This window comes from Taurulus bubalis (assembly GCF_910589615.1).
Source record: "Taurulus bubalis genome assembly, chromosome: 7".
Lineage (NCBI taxonomy): Eukaryota > Metazoa > Chordata > Actinopteri > Perciformes > Cottidae > Taurulus > Taurulus bubalis.
In genome coordinates, this window is record NC_136595.1 from 15,248,810 (window position 1) to 15,269,817 (window position 21,008).

Below are 21,008 nucleotides of genomic sequence, written 5' to 3' on the forward strand. Positions count from 1 at the left end.
TCGTCCAGGAAATGAACACATAAACCACACACTAAAGAAAACAGTGCAGGTAGAGAACAATAAGTATATGTGGACACAGTGCTCAAGGAAATAAGTGGTTATTTAATTGTTAAAGGACGACTGGACTTTAAAAATAATGGACACTGAGCACACCGAGAGGCTGAAACCTGAGGGTGGCAGTAATAAGACAGTGTGAATGCGAACTTCCGTAAAACACCAGAGAAGAAGAAGAAGAAGAAGAAGAAGAAGAAGAAGAATCGTTTCCATAGAGACCGTAAATGGCTACCTAGCTGAGACACAACAGAGACAGGTGACATGATCAGGCCTCAACGCGGCACGCGCCATCACATCACCTGTTCTTCACACAGTTTAGAGACATAAGCTCTTGTTCCAGCTGCAGGTAACAACCAGCGACACCCAGCCGTAGCTAACCCTCTGCTAACGTTACTAGCCACAAGCTAGCCAGGCTAGTTGTTGTCAACTCTGCAAAGTTAGCACTAATAATAATGCAAATAATAATGGATTTGATTTGTAACGCACTTTTCATCCAATATAGTCATAGTTAGTACTGTGAGTGCTAGTTAAACTACTCTAACAAGCGTTAACTATCTGACGCTGATATCGCATAGCGATGGATGGATTTTGTTGTATCACGCGAAGGTTTTTTTTCCATCACCACAAAACGGCGATTGGGGTCAGGATCCATAGTCTAGTCGTGTCAGGTGTTATTTCTATAACGTCAGTCCCCAAAATCAAAATGTGTCTCATCATAACTACAACGCCCTGGGTCCTCACCTTTGAACGACTTTCACTAAACCCAGAGGCAGTACCTTGGTTGATCGTAAATAACCTCCATCCTCCCTCCTTTGCTTCTCGAGAAGGATCCAGTGCATACTCTGAGTCAGATGCTGACAGCTCAACATGTCCTTCAGAGACTTGAGAAGTAAGTGACTGAATGCAATTTACATTATAGCACTTTGCTGAACATCTGTGTTTTATTTTGGTCAATGGGAGTTTAATTTTGTGTTTGACAGATTTCACTGAAATGATGAGGGCCTTGGGCTATCCTCGCTTGATATCCATGGAAAACTTCAGAACACCAAACTTCACTTTAGTGGCCGAAATCTTAATATGGCTTGTAAAGAGGTACGCTAAAACCACACACTACTGATCCATCAAGAAGTAACCACTTAATAATCTTTGTTTTCCATAATTCTGGACACTATTTCACATTCATTTAATTTAAAGTTGTACTTTGTCAGTTCAATGTGGATATTACGTTTTCTAACTCTGGAAGCAAATCTTTGTATGTCATTTACTTTTACTGCATGGCCTTGTTTGGATCGATGTCTTGTTTTTACTTGGATCAGCCAAAACTATGTATTGACATCATGTATGTAAGGGACACAGATATATTTCACTCTTTATCTTTTTTTTCTGTCTCCTTCATTGTAGATATGAGCCGCAGATGGATATTCCCACTGATATTGATACAGAGTCAGACAGAATATTTTTCATCAAGGCTGTGGCCCAGTTCATGGTGATGTACTTTCTTGAAATGTATACAGAATGTGCAGCTTACTCTTGGCTATTTAAGGGAAGGCGTGTTATTAGTTGGTATGTTTTAAACAGTGTCTCACTTGGTTTCAGGCAACAAAGGCTCACATCAAGTTGAACACCAAGCGCCTCTACCAGGCTGATGGCTACGCAGTGAAAGAGATGCTGAAGATCACTTCCATGCTGTACAGCGCTATGAAGACCAAGCAGATGTCCCTTGGAGACAGAACTGAGGAGGACAACAGCAAGTTCAAATTTGATCTTGGCTCACGGGTGGGATGCAATTTTCACAGAATGTTATACCTACATATGTATGTATGTATGTATGTTACTGTAGCCTTAGTTGTTTAAATCTTAATAACATAATAACTAAGCTATCAGTTCATAGGAGTTTGACATTAAGTGGCATTTTAGTCAGTCAGTGTTTGGAATATACATCAGATAACTTGTATTGCATTACCTGACTTTAACAGCATCTAGTTGGTCCCTGTAATTCTGACCCACATGCATGTAGACTCTCAGAAAAAACCCTCTCGATACGACTTAACACCTCATGCTCATGTATTTTTCTTCTGATGTAATTAGTTTTTTTTCAGCCTTCTATTCCATATTCCATTTTTTATTTATCTGTTATCAAATCCAAAGTGGAAGAGAAAACCTTGTGTTGCTGATTGGATTTCACTCTGTCTTCACTCTAGATTTCAGATCTTAAAGCAGCTCGGCAGCTGGCATCTGAGGTCACATCTAAAGGAGCATCTCTGTACGATTTACTAGGAAAAGAAGTGGACCTAAGGGTGAGGGAAAACGGATGATAACAGATACACATACTGGTTTCCATTTACCTTGATCGTGAGTCCTCATAATACATGACAGTGTTGCTGTTTCTCTTTATTAGACCCAGGCAGGATATCATGTTTTACAGTTTGTATATAGTGGTATAAGTGCATTTTAAGAAACACAGTAATAGCTTTTGTCTGAAAAGGCATTTGAATTTACAATGTTAAACATAATTGGAATTTTCTTAAAGAAACTTCAAGACCAGTTTGACCTAAAACTGCCATTATCGATCAAACAACTTTTTAACCCTGCACTATTCTTCTGTTAGTACTGATGAGGCTGGTCGCATGATGTGGCTTGTTTTTTTTTGTATTTTTTTTGCAGTAAGCCAAAGCTGCTGCTCTCAGATTATAGCAGCTGTACAATTGTAGTGCAGTGCGTTTAAAAAGACATTAGTTAAAGTGATGCAGGAGGTGACTCCCCTGTCTATGTTTTCGATGTTGCCACAGGAAATGAGAACTGTATCCATTGCCAGACCTCTAGAGATCAATGAGACTGAAAAGGCCCTGAGAGCTGCTATCAAGGAGGTTTTGGTATGTATTCATCCTGACAATGCACTTTTTTTTTTAAATGTACACCTGTTCTTAACTATGAAAAGGCACTGAATCTGCCACCATGCCTTTTGTGTTCATTGTCAAGGAAAGTGTGGAGAAGACGAAAGACATGCTGAGTAACGTTGTTTCTGATGAAACCAGTCTGGACGCTAAGATAGAAAAGAAGAAGCAGGAGCAGGAGAGGAATCAGAAGAGGCTCCAGACGCTGCAGAGTGTCAGGTTAGTTCACCAGCCGCATAACTACAGACATGCTCAAGGACAGGAGTGAGTCCCCGGTGCATTTGGCAAGTTAAAACAAAAGATAGAGTGAATGTGAGCTACTTTTTTTTGGGGAGGGGGAATTATTTGTACTCTTTGCTCAAACGTTTGTCATTCACTTTGTACTATATATAAGCATTTAGCCATCTTAGAGTTATCTTTCTTTGACTCTTACACCAAGTCTTTGAATAGAACTTTGATTGTAATTGTCTGTGCTCATCCTGTAATTGCTTGTTTTTTCTTCATCACTCATTTATTTAGGCCGGCCTTCATGGATGAATATGAGAAGATTGAGGAAGATCTGCAGAAGCAATATGAAACCTTTGTGGAGAAGTTCAGGAACCTCTGCTTCTTGGAGTCTCAGCTGGATGAATACCATAGAATAGAGCAGGAGAGGTTTGAGGTGTGTGATATGTGATCTTTAAATGTTTTTATAAAAATACTTCCTATTGAACTGCTTTTATATTTCATACTTTTCCTTCAACATATTGCCACTGTCTCGGCAAAGCTCTGCATGACGCAAAGCTTCATATTGGTTTGAAAACACGCAGAAATCTGAAATATGGTAATTAGTCAGTTTTGTGAATGGAAGAAAGACCTTCACTTACCGTCCATTATTTTTCCACTACAGGAGGCTGAAAACACACTAAGGAATATGCAGCACGTATTGAGGGAGGAGGAGGAGAGGGATCTGACGAGGAGCTCCTGTAAGACAAACAATCACAGACTGTTAAAGCAAAGCAATAGTCACATAATCTCAACCCTGTTTATTATCTCACACACTTGTTTTCTGCAGTGAAAGATGAGGATTCTGACGTGGACGTTCCAGAGGACGAAGGTTCAGACAGCGACATGGACGAATGTCGACCGACTAAGCCAAGGCCCACACGAAACGGCATCATGGCAGGTACGCACACCAAGAATAGCCATTCCCTTTTTATGATCACCTATTAGTTGCTTGGAAAAAAATGCTAAGACAAAGTGTTCTCCATAATCTTCTGTATGATTCTGATTTGTTTTAGATCTGCAGTTCTCCAAATTGCATGCTTTATCTATCAAAATGTATCATCAAACTTAACATAATCTGTGTTGCCTCTTTTTGCACCACAGGAAGAGGAGCTCGATTCGTCGGTAACATGCAGGGCGGTGATAGTGATGAGGTAGGTATTGTCAAAGCAAAATCAGTACAAGATTCCTGGTTTTTCATCTTAAGGTAAATGTTTTGTAGCTAGCATCTTTTAATTTTGAATTTTCCAGTTTCTCTTTCATTTTTGCTTTGCGTCAGCGCTGATCAGTTTCACATCCCTTTGGGTTTCAATCTTGTACTCTGTTCCATATCTTACCTTTCACTATTTTTCACTTGTATTTTAAAAGCCCTCTTTAGCTGTTTCCAGAAAGTCAGTTCCTCGTGCCAAAAAACAACGGAAAGGAAAGGTTTGTGCGCGACTGGGATCTAGTTCACTCCTTGTTCCCCTGTGTTTTTAAAGGAAAAATCTATTCTCAAAATCTCTGATGCGGTAGGGATTTTTCACACAGGACGAGGACTGGATACTCATCAGTTTCATGGCATAGTCCATGTCAGAAGTGTTCTTACGGTTACAAGATGGAGAAGTACGCCTCGAGCGTGCAAACCTGCTAAAATTATTTTTTGCATCATACCTCTACTCAAGCACATGAGCAGTATACACCTCATTTCCTGTGTTAGTTATCGGAAGAAGGGGAAGAGAGGATAAGAAAGGAACACAGTGCATCTATTGGTGTAGATTTTATTTATTTATATAATGCAATTTTGAACATGGGTTGAGATGTTTTTAATAGTTGAATTGTTTGGAATTGATTTTTCCTTTTTTAAATTAGGTAAATTGTTTATCTGTCCTTGTAGCTATCTGGCTCTAGATGGACATGTCCTAGTTCAATGATTTTCGTCAAATCACTTCTGGACTGAGCATGTTCTCATTACAGCCGAAGAGTTGATTCCGTGATTAGATCTGTTTCTGTGAGACATTAGCTGGTTCAATGTTTAGTTAGAAGGAGAATATGTCCATCCCTGTTGTAGTTCCACATTGTCTGTTGAATACCTGTCCAGGAGTCATTGACAATGAACACTGTGATATTTTTGAAATAGTTGTAGTTATTATGTGTCCCTGCCTGCTGTTTCAGACTGAAGACAGCGAAATTGATGTGGACGAGGATGACGAGGAAGATGAAGGCGGGGAGGAGGAGAGCAAAGATTTGGAGGACGATAGTCTGGAGGGTCCAGTGTCCAGGGGGGCCCGTCCAGCCAAGGGGGGCATGAGACCGATTTTGCTGGAGGAGAGCGACAATGACTTCTGAAAGAATACAGATGAGCACCAGATCAGATTAAACCATCTAATTACTTCTGAGAGATATGGAGTCATTATTATGTTCCATCATGTCATTTAGCAAAATAAAAAACATTATAGTTCCTTTTATATATATATATATATATTTATATATATATATATATAGATATAGATATTTGTGTAAATGGTTACTATTAAAAAAAAGATATTTACAATTGAATATCTCTTCTGTGTCTCTTAATTCAAGTATGACAGCAGCATGAAACATTTTTGTCCTGAGAGTCAATCCGGCATATACTGATGCTGCGCTCACACCAAAAGTGTTGCAAAAATCTTGGTGTGAATGCAGCATGAGACTGAGTATTTAAATTGTGTGCAATTGTATAGTCCACTCCATTTAAGAACAAAACAATATTGTACTTCTAACTCAGTTTTACTTTGAAAAGCAGTAAAGTGTTTTTGTAATTTTAATGGTTACGCATGCTGAATATATGACCGGAAATTCCTAAAAGAGGAAGAACATTAAGAATAAAGTGACTTCCTAATCAAGAATGAGGCAAATTGGAAAGTGAGTGCTCGGGAAATGTGTACAGTACATTAATAGAGAGGTGCTTTTTAAATACAAGCTTTCTCTAGGTCATGGTTTTAGATATTTTGCAACAATAATGCCTTACCTTTTCCCTAAATGGATATACTTTATTGGATGAAATACACTTGGCATTTGACAGTATTTAGCCAAAAGCTAAAGAGTAATTTAAACGTCAGTTTTACTCTAAAATGTCACGTTAGTGGAGTATAAAGTCTAAAAAAGCACAAAACTTGAAAGACTGTCAAGCCCGTATGTCTATCCCTTTAACACAGGGGAAGCTACGTCATCAGAATGCGCGCTGGTTTCGGAGGTGGCAGATGCCTCTTCGAAATAACAGCTAACAGTCGTCTACTTGAGAACTGTTTCTCTTCTAATACTGGTATGAAAGGAAGTGTATCCTTTGTGTATTGTGGTCATCATCCTCTCAGCTAAAGCTTGGTCAATTTAAAATAGGGAAAGACCGGCTATTTGACAAGCAAAGCATTGTTGTTTATCAGACTAATGTCTGCTAGTTATGGCTAGCTGACGTTAGCTATCGTTACACAAAGCAAAACTGCAGTCGTTTGTGTAATTTTAGAAAATCCAGTTCTGGTTTGGCTACTTAAACTCCTCTTGCCATTTCGTCTGTTTTCTTAACCTGTGTGTTTGGGAACCAATCTGTTCGAATGGATGCTTAACCTAGTTATGATATCGTTAGTCATCTAACGTTGACAAGAATAATTGGCGAATAACTGGCTGCTGTTTCGCTACTTTATTAACAGGTAAAACCAAACCTATATAGCAAACATTGGATGGACTAACGTTACCTATTCATCTATCTAAAAATAAGTGCTGCACACTATTCATAACATAAAAACGGCACATTTTTCATTTAAAACTAAAACTCACTTGCCACTTGGACAAAAACAAATCTGTAGGTAGGGTGTTTAATAATTGTAACGTTAAGCTGGCTGTATCAGTATTCAAGCCTTGAAAACCATCTTGTCAGTCAAACTCCTCATTGGTCTCTTGTCTCTCCTGGTCTCTCAGCTGAAGAGCGGCTCTTGGGATGCCAAAGAAGTTCCAGGGCGAGAACTCCAAGGCGGCCACAGCCAAAGCCCGTAAGGCTGAGGTCAAGGCCGTGGCAGACGCCCACAAGAAGCAACAGGAAGAGGATGCTATGTGGCAAGAAACCGACAAACTTGTTCTCAAAAAAGGGCAGAGAAAGGTGAGCGCTCTCTTCTGTGAGATGTTCAAATTTGGGACATTTCATAGTTGTGCTGCTTACTTGGGCTTCAAGAATGAACTGTTTTTATGATGTTTTTTGCTACTTCATGGATAATGTGTGTACAGTCAGCTTTACTTTTAGCTGAAATATTTGTACATGTGAACATAAGACAAAGATGCTGGCCGAACTGTCATGTTTTCTTGTTTTTGCTCATTTAATTTCAACTGGATAGGAAGCCTCTTATTTTGCAATCATTTTACCATGGGTCCTAGTCTCAATGGGGTTAGCAAGCAAGTACTGTCAACACAAATGGAACCCTTGAGGTATACTTAACATAATAAGCAATTACAAGATCAGCCTAAATTAACTTCACTAGCTCGAGAGCAACATAAGGCATACTATGCTTGCTTCAGAGAGAGGGGTAAGCATTTTGCCAAACTTTCTCCACTGGACTTACTGTAGATATCACTGCCTCAGTTTATGTTCAACGTAACTCCACATTTGATCAATTACACTCAGAAGTGAGGGAACCAAAGTAGGCAGTCGTATGGAGACTCAACAGGGGAATTATTTTAGATTTTATTTTTTAACCTCATATTATTCAGCATTGAATGCTGTATTTTATTGCATGATTCTTCTTTTTGGGGGGGTGAACATCCGTGAAGCTTGTTAAATACTTAAGTGCGACTGTGGTTCAGTGGTAGAGCAGGGTCGTCCTTCAATTCAAAGAATCGGCGGTTCGATCCCCGGCTTCGCTAGCCCATGTAGATGTTTCCTTGGCCCCAAATTGCTCCCGTAGCTAGGGCTATGTGAATGTTAGGTACTCCTGATGGGCAGGTGGCACCTTGCATGGTAGCCCCTGTCATCAGTGTATGAATGGGTGAATGATGACGTGTAGTGTTAAAGCGCTTTGAGTGCTAGAAGGACCATACAAGTACAGGTCTATACGTGATTGCATGTGTCATAATACATTTCTTGGCCAAATCCCACTTTAAGACAACGTATGTTTTTTCGAGAAAAAAGGTCTGATGCGACAGCTTTCGGCCTTTGCAGGATGACAAAGAGAAGAAGAGGCTCGAGCTTCTGGAGAGGAAAAAGGAATCCCAACGACTTCTGGATGAGGAGACTTCTAGCATAAAAGGCAGATCCCTAAGGGAGCCTGGACCTGGAGGAAAAGTGACTCGAGCCCAGATCGAGGAGGTGCTTCAGAACGAGATACAGCAACAGCAGGAGCAGGAGCTCAAGCCAAAAGGTACATTTCGGTTTTAAGTTGACGACAGAAGTGTGCTGGTCAGAATGAAGACAACATGAGGGGAGATGCCATCTCGCAGCATTGGCTGTTTTGGAAATCTGTTTTTTACCATCAAATACAATTTCTTCCCACAGAAAAGAGCCATCTGGAGACTCCACTGGAAGAGAACGTGAACCAAATTATCCCTGATGAAGGAACCATGCAAGCCAGAACAGTAGAAGATGCCATCGCTGTGCTCAGGTACCACTTGTACTGTGTGTGACATCCTATTGTCCTCGTGATTAGTTTGATGTTGATTCTAATAAAGTTTCTATAAAACATAGGCCTATAAAACAAGATTAATGAGAATCTTAACAAGCCATCATCACACCCTCTTTTCCGGTCTCTAGCACGGGGCCTGGGGACTTGGACCACCACCCGGAGCGGCGGATGAAGGCAGCGTTCGCTGCGTTTGAGGAGGCCAACATGCCTCTCCTGAAACAGGAGAATCCTAACATGAGGCTGTCGCAGCTGAAGCAACAGTTGAAGAAGGAATGGATGAAGTCGCCAGAGAACCCCCTGAACCAACGCTTTTCCACCTACAACTCAAAGTGAATGCACTTGAATAATTTAATTTCAAAATGGTTGTTGATAATAAGAGTTTCATCCCCTTTCTGTCCAGAAATAATCACTCCAAAGCCAGATGACTCACATTGGTTGTTTCATTCACTAGAGAAGAGAAGCTCATTCTCCCCTGTCAAGGTCACAAGTGATAATCATGTCTGTTAATGAGCATCTAATAAATTGAATTCCATTTTTTTTTAAAGCACTTCTGGGGAGGTGGGAAGTCAGATGTTTTGAGAGAAACTTAATAAAGTTTACCACTCAATCATCAACATCTCTTGTTGCTTTCTACTCCTTTGTTGTTAGGAGGCACAAATCAAGTCACACACTGAAATCAAACATTTTTGCCAACTGCTGCTGTTGTGAGATGGAGTTACAGTTCAAACTTTAGAATAATGTTGTCATTTTGTGTCCAGGGTAAACAATGCTCACCAGCTAAAAGCATGGCTGCCTTTCCTTTTGAATTATTTAATTTGACAAGTGAATAAACATTTTCTTCAAACGAGTCGTTTGTTTAAACAGTTAGAACATCAAAGCCACTGTTGCCAGTGGATTAAGAGTCAAAATGCTGAATCTCAAGTATTCCAAATACAAATTGTTCATTGGCTATTTAGCCATTGAATGGCTGACATCATAGGCGGACAATGCTTCCCATCCAGTATCTTAAGGCGTCCTCTGACATATGTGATTAGATCAGATGTAGTTTCTAGTAAAACACTTCATTCTACTTTTAAGAAACTGTCAATTCATTGCCTTTTAACTCAACTGCAGTGAAAAAAAAGTTTAAAGGCCCACAGGTGCTCTATAATATTTTATTACTTCAGAATTTTCAAAAAGCCTTCCTCAAGTTTACATGACAAATGTGTCTGTAAAATGAACACACTTATAGAAACAGTCTTGTCCTAACCATCTCCAGACCTCAAAATGTAGCTGTATTTTGCCTCCCTTATCTTCTTTAGCAGACCTCTGGCCTTTAGCCAGCAGTGACTTCAAGGTCCTATGATCCTATCATTGTAAATTGATGGTGACCTCTTGAAAAAGAGAACTTGGGTTATGATCCAAACACTCAGCTGTATTGGTGCTGTGTTTTAAAGTGTGGGCTCATGCTTCAGTGTGCATGAGTGAAATAAACCTGTTTTCTTAAAATAAGTCCTATAAATGCTGGGTCATGCACTGCTTTTTGGAGAAACTAGTGCTTTGATCCCCTGCTGGGCTGTTTGTTTGACCTTTGGTATTTCTGCTTCCATCTTTCTCAAGAATCGCTCTTTCAAACAACTTTGCATGACACTGCAATAGACCTGGCAAGTGTGGAGTCGATTGGATGGGCGGTTGTCCAGAAACTTGATGGACAGACATCATACAGACAGAGGCTTCTTACATTCTGGTAGTCTTAAAACAAACATTTTAATTCCAGTTAATTGAAACAATAAAATGAACATTAGGGAAATTCATGTTGTAGCTGTTTGTTTTTTTCGTATCCTATCGTTTGCATATATAGGATTTATTTTTATACCGAGCCATGTGTCATACCATAGTTATTGCTATTGAATTGCTTTTGCTTTCAGTTTTGTGGACAGCAATGGCGTCCAGTGCTGCCGTTAGTCACAAAGGTTTTCTCCAGCGCAGCAACATTCACATACTGAGCTGCTGAGGCAGCAAGCTTTAGGATTGGTAGGCTTGTCCAGGCCAGATGGAGGGACAGAAAACCAGACTAAAAACTGAGCTTTAGCTGTCTTAAATGTAAGCAACATAGGGGTAAAACGAGATAAACGAGTATCTGCCGCGTTATTTTGGAGTTGGGGGTACCCACAATAAGGCTTCTCAACAGGCCTGGAAATGAAAGGGAAATAGCCATTTACAGAATTTAAATGTTTGGTGAATGCAAAAGTATTTATGTATTTTTTACGGCCAATAATCAAGCGCAATTACGCTTCTTGAGATAGTTTTTAATTGTTCTTTTAGTTGCATATACTTTTTTTTGGAAGGAATTGGACCTGTCTTGTTTTCTACATGAATTGTACAAAAAAACATGAGAAAAGTACACACTCTTGCTGACTGAATCAGGATTTTGAACAACAGTGGTATTTCTTTAATATATCTTTTAATATCATTATTACAACATTGTTAATGTTGTTACATGTGTTAGGATACATCTGAATAGAATTTGCACTTGGCTTGATTCATTCAGAACCAGATTTGAAAAAAAGGCCACTTTTGTCCAGCCAGGCTGTTGTGGCGGAAGAGATAAGAGCCTTTGCCAAGTCCTTTGAACACAGAGCTTCAATGACATGTTCAACTGACCTTTTATTTTCCTTTTTTGCATTGAAAGCGCCCAGCTCCTTTTATTTCCTGTAGTAACCAATCAGTCCACTGCTAATTTATAGGGATTTCTTTGAGTACGTGTGATCTTCCGCCTTAAAACTGGTCTGATGTTCCAGGTTTTTGTTTTTCTGCATCCTAACCTGTCGCTACAGCCTCACACTCCCGGGCCATTTGCATTACAACCCTTTACCAGGCCAGCTGCTGCTGCCCTTTTCTTTCTTCGTGCTGAATTCTAATGATTAATTTCAAAGGAAAGCCGTCTCCAAAGCTCCTTTATCAAGTGTTTGTACTGGGAGGAGGCAAGCCGCTGTCCAGCACCCACTCAGGCTTCTCTTCTTCTTCACACTTGTGTTCTGCAAGCGGGAGCTTTTGCCAGTACTAAGCTGCTTTTTCAAGTTTGGAGAAAAATAACTCATGGAAGAAGAAGGTAAGGATCATCAGTAGTAGTAGTTGTAGTAGTAGTAGTATAAAGAATTATGGAAATTGAGATTTAAATTCCAGTTGAAGGGTTAAAGTAAAACAATAAGACTACCATTTGGAATAATTATATTGCATTCTTAGAAAAGTATGCCTTTTTTTGTAATGCATGTGAAGATGAACTATTACAGTTCTCATGCTCTTATCTTTCTGTACTTGCATTGACTCTCCTTTCTCCAAGTGTATTTAAGGGGGAACAGTTTTTATTTGCAGAATGACAATTGACCCATCTTTTTGAGCTGCGCTTTAGGAGTGAAACATATAACGTATAAATCATGTAGTATCAGTTGTCATGTGCGTTGCATCAGGATGACATCTGTTATGAAAGAAATACTCCAAATTGTTCTTTGTTTCTGAGCCTTTTCCACTGTTCAGTAAAAATGACAAAATACAAGATGAGACAAAATTACATCCTCTTTTAAAACTTTATAGAAAGTAATTTAAGACTCTGGAACAATAAAACCAAAGTAATGTTAAATGATGAATTTCTTTCCTCTAAAATAGAATGTAAAACTGGTAAGTAATCATTCTTTGAGATTTCCATGTCCAGTATGCTAAGTGGGGGACCACATCTGCTTTTGACAGAATGTTTCACATTCATAACCAGCTGTACACACAATCTGAGATCAAAATCATTTCATCATTGCTTTTACAACAGTGATGATTTTGCATTGAATAAATACTCCTTGTGTAAACACAGGAGTGTGTGTTATTAGTCAAATGACAGATTTAGGGACTAAGATATTATGATAAACTTTATTTTTAATTAGAATACTTTATTTCTAAAGTAAAATAACACTTGTTTCTATGTTGTCTGTCAAAACATATTTAAAGGTCCTCAGAATTCAAGATGTTTCTATACTGCTTAGTCCATTCCAGGATACTTCTGCAGCCCAGTCTTTATACCTTATGCTCATTTATGGGCTATGTTTGTGGCACAAAAAAAGAAGAAAAAAACATTAAGTGATGGATGCTGTGTGCAGATCATTGTTGTAATTGTAAAATCCTGCATTTAAATGTATTCAGGACATTTTCTGCATGTCATCTTCATCTTTCTCATCTCCCTTCTTTCTCAGTTACATGTAAAAAAATATATATATTTGAGTGTGATCTCATTTCAGCTCTGCAGTGATGCCATGAGGTTGATTCTGGTTAAACCCACCAACGCAACGCGACGTCTTGACTCAACAGGTGAAGTCTTCCGTGATGGGGAGCACGAGCATTGTACTTCAGGAGGTCCGACAAAAGCTCCTGAGGGGATGCGTGATCGATGCTCAGGTACCTCTGTGGAAGCATCTTCTTCCCCACAGGAAACAAGTCCCTGCTGTGTTTCATCCTCACCCCACGAAAGATTTAATGGAACCAGTCCACCAAGAGATTCAGTCCAGATGTCGCCAATGAAAACCAGAAACCTAACCCTATCACAGCTGAGTGATCAGGATTGGCTGCTGCTTTGTGGCCAGGTTAGCAGTGTGGGAGATGATTCACCGTCAGCGGAGAAAGCCGGCTCCAGTGTGGGACATCTGAACCACAATGACAGATGTGGTTGTTCCTGTCCTGATGCGCACCAACCTCCAAAGTCTTCTAGTTTTCATCCTCAATTAAAACAGGGCACCGTCCAGCAAGACTGTCTCTCCAGAGTTTCAAACAAGAGAAGCCTTTCATCTTCACCACACACTCAGCCTTTTCCCCAAAGCACCCAAGCATTGACCACTTGCCAGGTTTTACCACAGCAAACAAACCAAAGGGATCTTTTGAAACCTGCAACGAACCATCCACAGGATAATTTTCTGCTCCACTGCAGTGACCAAGAAGGTCAAAAGAAGCTATTGCAACAACAGCCTTGCAATCATTTTCAACTTAAAGATAGCAGCCAAGCAACTTTATTCAACATTCCTCTGAACTCCATTGAGTGTGTTGAGACAAATCAGAAGCTCTACCAACACCCTCAGCCTGCTGTCTCTGCAGACTTCAACTGGAGAGAGCTTTTTGGCAAAGAACCACTGTTAGTTCAGCAACGTCCAAAACAAGACTCTAAGTGCTCGATGAGCGGTGATCAGACCTGCAAGTCACCTGGAGATCCCTCCATCTTCCTCAAGTGTCGACATCTCCCTTGCAACCCGTTGACCAGCTCTCCGCGGGTACAGAGGTCGTCTACTCCAGCCAGTAACAAAAGTGTCCAGTCCTTCTCTACCAGCCAGTATAGCTCACTTGAGAACCAGGATTTAGTGGCAAAGAGAGCGAGACAGCGACAAAGTCAGGTATGAATTTTCTTTAAATGCGGTTGCTTCCTGACCTGGTGTTTTACCCCAAAATGTATTCAATCTTATGGAAATGTTTTTGTCAAATGGCAGCATTGTAACTAAACTTCACTACCTTTGAAAAAAAAATAGATCTTGTAACACGTCTTGAAAGACATTTTACCAGTCTGTTAAGGAACAAGAAAACAAAAGACAGCACAGTTAAGAAGAACGTTATTGCATTGTTTCAAATAAGATTTTCTTCCAAAATCTGAATTTAAATTCAGTTCATGATTGTAAAGGCAAATATATATTTTCTTATTTTCGCAGTCCTCTGTCTCTCAGCATGCGGTATGTTATCTGATTAATTGTATTCCAGGTGCTGACTGCCTGACTTTCTTTTGCAGACAAACCCTCAGCACCTCAGTGGGTCAAGACTCTCCCTCCCTAAACACACTTCTCCACCATCCTCCTCCTTAGACACTGGTGGCATAGTCAACGGGGACGCGGTGAGACCGCTAAGCAGCCGTGGCAATTTAAGATCCAGTCTTGCAGATCTCTACTCAGGTCAACAGCCTGTTCAGCTTCTTCATAGTGCTATCCTAGAGGACGCCTTCTCCAAAGTCATCAGAGAAGATTCCAGTAAGGCCAACAGTGAGAATCTGACCAGAGAGGAAGGCAACGTACCACAGAAGAAGACCAAGGACATTAGCTACCGGCTGGGTCAGAGAAAAGCTCTCTTTGGGAAGCGCAAACAGTTGAGTGACTACGCGTTGGTCTGTGGGATGTTTGGCATCATCGTTATGGTGATCGAGACTGAGCTGTCGAGAGGATTTTACAGCAAGGTACTGTAGTCCTCTTCAGAATCACTGTATTCATAAAGAAAAACATCTGTTTATCCCAACATAGCGTCACTGGAACTGGCAAATTATAGAACCCTACTTTTCCAAACAGAACCGTAACAATAACTTTCTTCAATTTGAGGACTTCGCCTACTTGTATTACTTTGGTCGTCTTTGTGTCTTCAAAACTGGCTCCACTCATCATGTTCATGTTTTTGTCTCCATTATTTAAAGGAATCCATGTGTTCGTATATACTGAAAGGCCTGATCAGCATCTCCACTGCTATTCTTCTTGGACTCATTGTGATGTACCATGCAAGGGAAATCCAGGTATGTGGATACAAATTAAGATAACTCCCTTGGTTAATCTTATTTTTATCCAGGAGAACCTAATACCAGGGTATTCTTAGTACTCTGACTGGGAAAACTTGCCAAGTCAACCACGTGTTTGATCTGATTTGTATCACATCCTAGGGGATAAAAGTCACCAGAAATATGTGTTTAAAATAACTCAGCAACTCAGTATGCAGTGGAAGATCTATTAGCTCAGTTGAATGAAATTCCAAACCTGCCGACAAATCTTCTAAATGTAACAATGCTTAATTCACTACTTCATGCTGAGTTTTAGAAACACTTTACTGTGAACAAGAAACATCTCAATTGCATCAATGAAAAATGTAATTTAAAATCTACAGTCCAAACAACTAAATTTAGCATTAATATTCCTCTGCTTTTGAGTTCAGTTGGGTCATTTAAAATGCAGAATTCATCACCCTTAAATCCCTCTACAGCTCTTCATGGTGGACAACGGAGCAGACGATTGGAGGATTGCGATGACCTTTGAGCGGATTCTCTTTGTTACGTTTGAGCTCCTTATCTGTGCCATCCATCCAATCCCGGGCCAGTATGTCTTCACCTGGACTGCTCGACTGGCCTTCAGCTACACAGCATCAGTGGCGGACGCTGACATTGACATCATCCTCTCTGTACCAATGTTCCTGCGCCTCTACCTCATTGGCCGGGTCATGCTGCTGCACAGCAAACTGTTCACGGACGCTTCCTCCCGCAGTATCGGGGCACTCAACAAGATCAGCTTTGACACTCGTTTTGTCATGAAGACTCTGATGACCATCTGCCCCGGCACAGTCCTGCTGGTCTTCAGTGTGTCCTGTTGGATCATTGCAGCATGGACCGTGCGTGTATGTGAGAGGTATCAATCCCAAACTCCCGATTTTCTCACTCTTTCTTCCCAACAAGTACCCAACAATGGTGGAAAGTAACTAAGTACATACATTTACTTAAGTATTGTACTTTACTTGAGTATTTCCATTTTCTGCTACTTTATACTTCAATCCCATTACATTTCAGAGGCAAATGACGTACCTCTTACCCCAATACGTTCAAGCAAAGTATTTAAGCACTTATTCCGCCATTGGTAACCAATTGCATTGCTTCAATATCATACGTTTATGCATTTTCAATGATATTCAAATGGTGGATAACTAAAATCAGTGATAGTCTTACTGGTAAAACATTTTACTTTGTGTAACTGAGCAAAGACGCAACGTCTTCCACCTTTAAGGTTCACGTCCAGGTGTCATGTGTCCATAGGTATCACGATGCAAAGGAGGTGACCAGTACCTTCCTTGGAGCAATGTGGCTAATCTCCATCACCTTCCTGTCCATCGGCTACGGTGATATGGTCCCTCACACCTACTGCGGGAAGGGGGTTTGCCTGCTGACAGGAATAATGGTGAGATTTATACATATACAGTACAACCAGGCATGTGATGGAGGGCAATCCCAAACATTCTATTCATTTGTATATATATTTGTAAACCACTGCCAATTATATGAGGCAATAATCAAAGGAAAAGTAATATAAACAAAACAAAGTTTTCTTAAAATGTTATCGGTTTTTGCAAGATCCTTTTTGTTTTTTAACGGTTTACCGTACACTAGCACTACTATACATAATTATTGTAGTGCCACGGGTATTAGTTTCATCATTATTATTTCACTTCTGCTTATTGAAGCTTGAATTGATTTGACTTTCACAACAATGTCACCTAAATAACATCATAAAGATGAATGTAAAAATGGTAGACATATGGATGACATCAATGTTCTTTGCAACAGTATGACACAGAGTCCCTATCCACTGCTCTTTCTCTTAGGGAGCAGGCTGTACAGCATTAGTGGTCGCCGTTGTTGCAAGGAAATCAGAACTCACCAGAGCCGAAAAGCACGTCCATAACTTCATGATGGACACTCAACTCTACAAAAAGGTTGAATTTATTTTTGTTTTGTTTATATGTACAGTTAATTTCAGTCAGTTTATGTTTTATCTGATTTACATCACATAGAGCATTACAGAAGAACCAAATCAACAAAATGATGCGATACACTAGACCAAAACAAAGCACATCATACAAACATTACTCACTGTAAATGCTGCTGTCCGTAATATCCGTATGATATTCTATCCTCCTACTCAGGTAAAAAACACAGCAGCCAATGTGTTAAGGGAGACGTGGCTCATCTACAAAAACACCAAGCTGGTCAAGAAGGTTGACCGTGCCAAAGTACGCCACCATCAGCGTAAATTTCTCCAAGCCATCCACCAGTAAGTATACAAATGTCTCACCCGGGAGTTAAAACAAACAAAACAAGTAATATAGATGGGTAGTTACAGTTTGCTGGCATGTCTATTCTGATATTTATTAAGGCCATGATGTCAATTCTTATCAAGACAAACTTTGCATTTATTTTATTTAGCACATAAGTGACTTTGGTTCTTATTCTCAATTTCAGACTGCGAAGAGTCAAAATGGAGCAAAGGAAACTAGCTGATCAGGCCAATACAGTTGCTGACCTTGCCAAGGTTTGTATATGCAGTACCCTTGCATGCATGTGCAGAGTTAGACACGATAGAAGGCTGGTTTCATATTCTTCCACTAAGGAGAGAATGTGTCTCTGTGCTTCCCTTAAATCGATAAACGTGGAGGATTTTGTTACATCACAACTAGTTTGAAAGTCAATAATGGTCCACTATGAAACTTACACAAGTGTGATGTAGAAATGTGAATCTTCCAGCCCACATACACTACGAGTGGTATTTTCCGTGAAGTAGGAATGGAAAGATATTTACATATACATAGATTCTGCATGTTTCATTAAGAATGTTTTTATTTCAAGAATTTGTAAAGTGTTTATTAAACTTTTCTTGTGGAAAAAAACCATTAGACAGATATTAATGTTCAATATGTCTGTGATGTTTATGTAATTTTGTTATAATCAAACACACAACCATAAAACTTAATTGTTGTATGTGTTTGGATCAAATTGACATTAGCTTTATGTCCTGGAAAACAATATATCTTTAGTCGTTAATTTCTTCCAAAATATGTGGCACATCACGAGCAAACAAGCTCGTTTGGGGTTTCTATTTGGACACTATCGGCCTTTACCGTCATTTCATTTACTACTGTAAGTGCACCATATTTCAAAGAATCACTCAAATTGGGTTTACATGTTTCCCAAACACATGTGTGGCCCATCTGTTATGTCTCTACTATGTCAGTGCATTGATAGGTGACAAATTATGTCGTATTACAAAACGTTCTTTTTGTTTGGCTGGTGAAATTAAATCTAAAAAATTTTCTGCATTCATAATCTGTTTGTAAAAACGTGTGGGGTTTTGTTGCTACACTCACCCCGATGCATCTTAAAATGGACCACAACATCCTGTAAAGTCAGATGTACACACTCTCCTTCCTGTTGCTTTCCAGACTCAGAACATGATGTATGATCTGGTGTTGGAGCTTCAACATCAAAGTGAGGAGCTGGACAAGAGGATCGTAGCTCTGGAAGAGAAACTGGACTCCATCCTTCTCAACGTGCAGTCACTGCCCGTTGTGCTTTCTCAAGCAATAACAAAGTTACAGAAGGATTTCCTGGACGACTTGGCCTGTCGTGTCCACTTCCTGTCATCCTCCCTGAGCTCTGAGTGCTGTTCAGTCCCTGCCAGGCAGCTCTGTCCAGGACCCACCACACCAGAGACCCCATACAGCTCATAGGCCTTACACAGTGGTTTTCTCTTTAGTCTGCAACTTTTTTTTCATGCTGAGAGGGCTTTTCTCAACATGCACTCTTTTTTTTTTTAAAGTAGCACTCTGCGACACATTCATTTAGTTACACACATTCACCCCTGGGAGTTACAGCTATCGTCTCATACTGAGCAGCTCTAAGGAAAAGGGAAGTGCCTCGGTCAGGGATTCTAAAGGAAGGGAAGAGCATTATTCCTTTATTTGCTCTACTCACAATTTCACAGTTCGTTCGGGGACTGGGTTTTCACCTCCAAATGTACGCACATCACTCCGCTTTTTTCTCACTTCAGAGGTCCATTGGAAGATGATTTGTAAGCTATATGGATGATTACAATGTGATTGTTAATTAAATATATGATTAAAATAGCTTATCTTATACAGTCTAATTGAGTTAATTGCTTCGCAATACATCAGGGAATATTTCCCCCCCAATTGTTTGAGGACATAAATGAGCTGACAGATTTAATCAGGATAAGCTTTCCTTGTTTTCACCCACCAATCTTGCAATATTCATTTGTGAAAAAATACTCTGCCTTTGTGGACCTGGAAAAGGTTCTTGGAATATAATGATAGCAGCTTTGATTACTAACTGATGGTCCTCTCAGAAGTGGTCTTAAAACCGTCTGGTTTCTCTCATGAACTGGTTATGAAAAGGATCAGAAAGGCTTCCCATACATCTAAGAGTTGTGGTTTTTCCTGTTCTATTGACAATGTTTTCCGCAGTTTATATACATTTATTATGATTACTCTCAAGGGAATAATGGTCAAAGATTTTATTCTTACAATGTTTTTCAGTGTTAGTGCCAAAGCCAGGGCAGAACCTAGACTTAAGAACAGTTGGCCTGAAGATAACATTAATTTAACACTGCAACTTGTTCACTTCTTTACTCACGTCCTTGTATATTTGTTCTACTCATTTGAGATCTAATTTCTGTATGGTGATTGGCTGCTTCTTGTAACATTTTCCTTTTTAGGCCTAGTTAAGTATAATTTAAAGTTGTAAACTTGAAAATTGTGCAATAGAAATATAGTGAATAAGTTATGAACATTTTCAGACTTATTTTAATACAAAAGGAATACAGATTTATTTCCCAGAAACATTTGTCATAGGTTTCTTTATGTTTGCATGGCAGGACTCTTGAGTAAAGTGAAACTTCTCTTGGGAAATGATATTACACTAAATGTTTCTGTGTCTCAGGATATCAGCATGGCAACACTACACCAACAGAGCAAATGTATTATTTACTATTTGTGTTGTTTCTGTTGATAGTTGAAACTATAGTGACAGATAGGCCTGGGCCGAACATTGGAAGACCAGACTTGAGTTGGGGATGCTGTGAGCACATGGACCACTGGGACCACAACACAAGGAACCCCTACCAAGAGCATTATATAACATTAGCTACTTAACAAATAGGAGCAGAGATTTAGCAAAAGCATGTAACAGAAGCAGTATTGCAATGTGTAGGCTAAATAGCAATTTTGAAAGCAATATCTATGTATATTATATATTGCACCCATATAGCCAAATACATATCTTCCTCTCACACATACACCTGCGTATTTCCTATGCTCCAGTTTGAACTGAGTTCTGCTCATTCACTTTTAGAAGGGGAGGTACTTTTACATCATTATAAACCAGCGTTATTAAGCCAATTATACAGTTTTAACACATTCTGATGATTTTTTTGAGGAAATAAACTCATCGTATAACAAAATACCGAAGCAGTCACACATCCGACATGATAAACAGCTCTACCAGTGAGGTTGTTTACAAGAACTACCATCTGCCTCTCCAAGTTACCGGGGTCTAGGGCCCTTCATAATCTCGCGATAA

At 39.7% G+C, this 21,008-nt stretch overlaps 3 protein-coding genes across 3 annotated transcripts; all 3 read left to right on the forward strand.

Annotated features, from left to right (window-relative positions):
• Positions 1-279: 279 nt before the first annotated feature.
• cluap1 (clusterin associated protein 1) lies at positions 280-5,648 on the forward strand. The gene is made up of 13 exons (XM_079220757.1): positions 280-400; positions 882-943; positions 1,035-1,146; positions 1,456-1,540; positions 1,651-1,830; positions 2,256-2,351; positions 2,844-2,927; positions 3,034-3,167; positions 3,468-3,609; positions 3,838-3,913; positions 4,003-4,113; positions 4,317-4,366; positions 5,367-5,648. Exons 2-13 carry the CDS (start codon positions 922-924, stop codon positions 5,538-5,540), a joined length of 1,266 nt encoding a protein of 421 aa, XP_079076883.1. The 5' UTR covers positions 280-400; positions 882-921; the 3' UTR covers positions 5,541-5,648.
• A 767-nt stretch (positions 5,649-6,415) lies between these two features.
• On the forward strand, positions 6,416-9,626 carry ccdc124 (coiled-coil domain containing 124). The gene is made up of 5 exons (XM_079221222.1): positions 6,416-6,498; positions 7,149-7,326; positions 8,380-8,578; positions 8,713-8,818; positions 8,968-9,626. The coding sequence occupies exons 2-5, from the start codon at positions 7,168-7,170 to the stop codon at positions 9,170-9,172; spliced, it is 669 nt and encodes a 222-aa protein (XP_079077348.1). The 5' UTR covers positions 6,416-6,498; positions 7,149-7,167; the 3' UTR covers positions 9,173-9,626.
• Positions 9,627-13,116: 3,490 nt separating this feature from the next.
• On the forward strand, positions 13,117-19,141 carry kcnn1b (potassium intermediate/small conductance calcium-activated channel, subfamily N, member 1b; the record flags this gene model as incomplete). The annotated part of the gene is made up of 9 exons (XM_079221452.1): positions 13,117-14,241; positions 14,628-15,065; positions 15,297-15,392; positions 15,854-16,272; positions 16,674-16,815; positions 17,240-17,350; positions 17,561-17,688; positions 17,877-17,946; positions 18,854-19,141. The coding sequence occupies 9 exons, from the start codon at positions 13,117-13,119 to the stop codon at positions 19,139-19,141; spliced, it is 2,817 nt and encodes a 938-aa protein (XP_079077578.1).
• Positions 19,142-21,008: the final 1,867 nt, after the last annotated feature.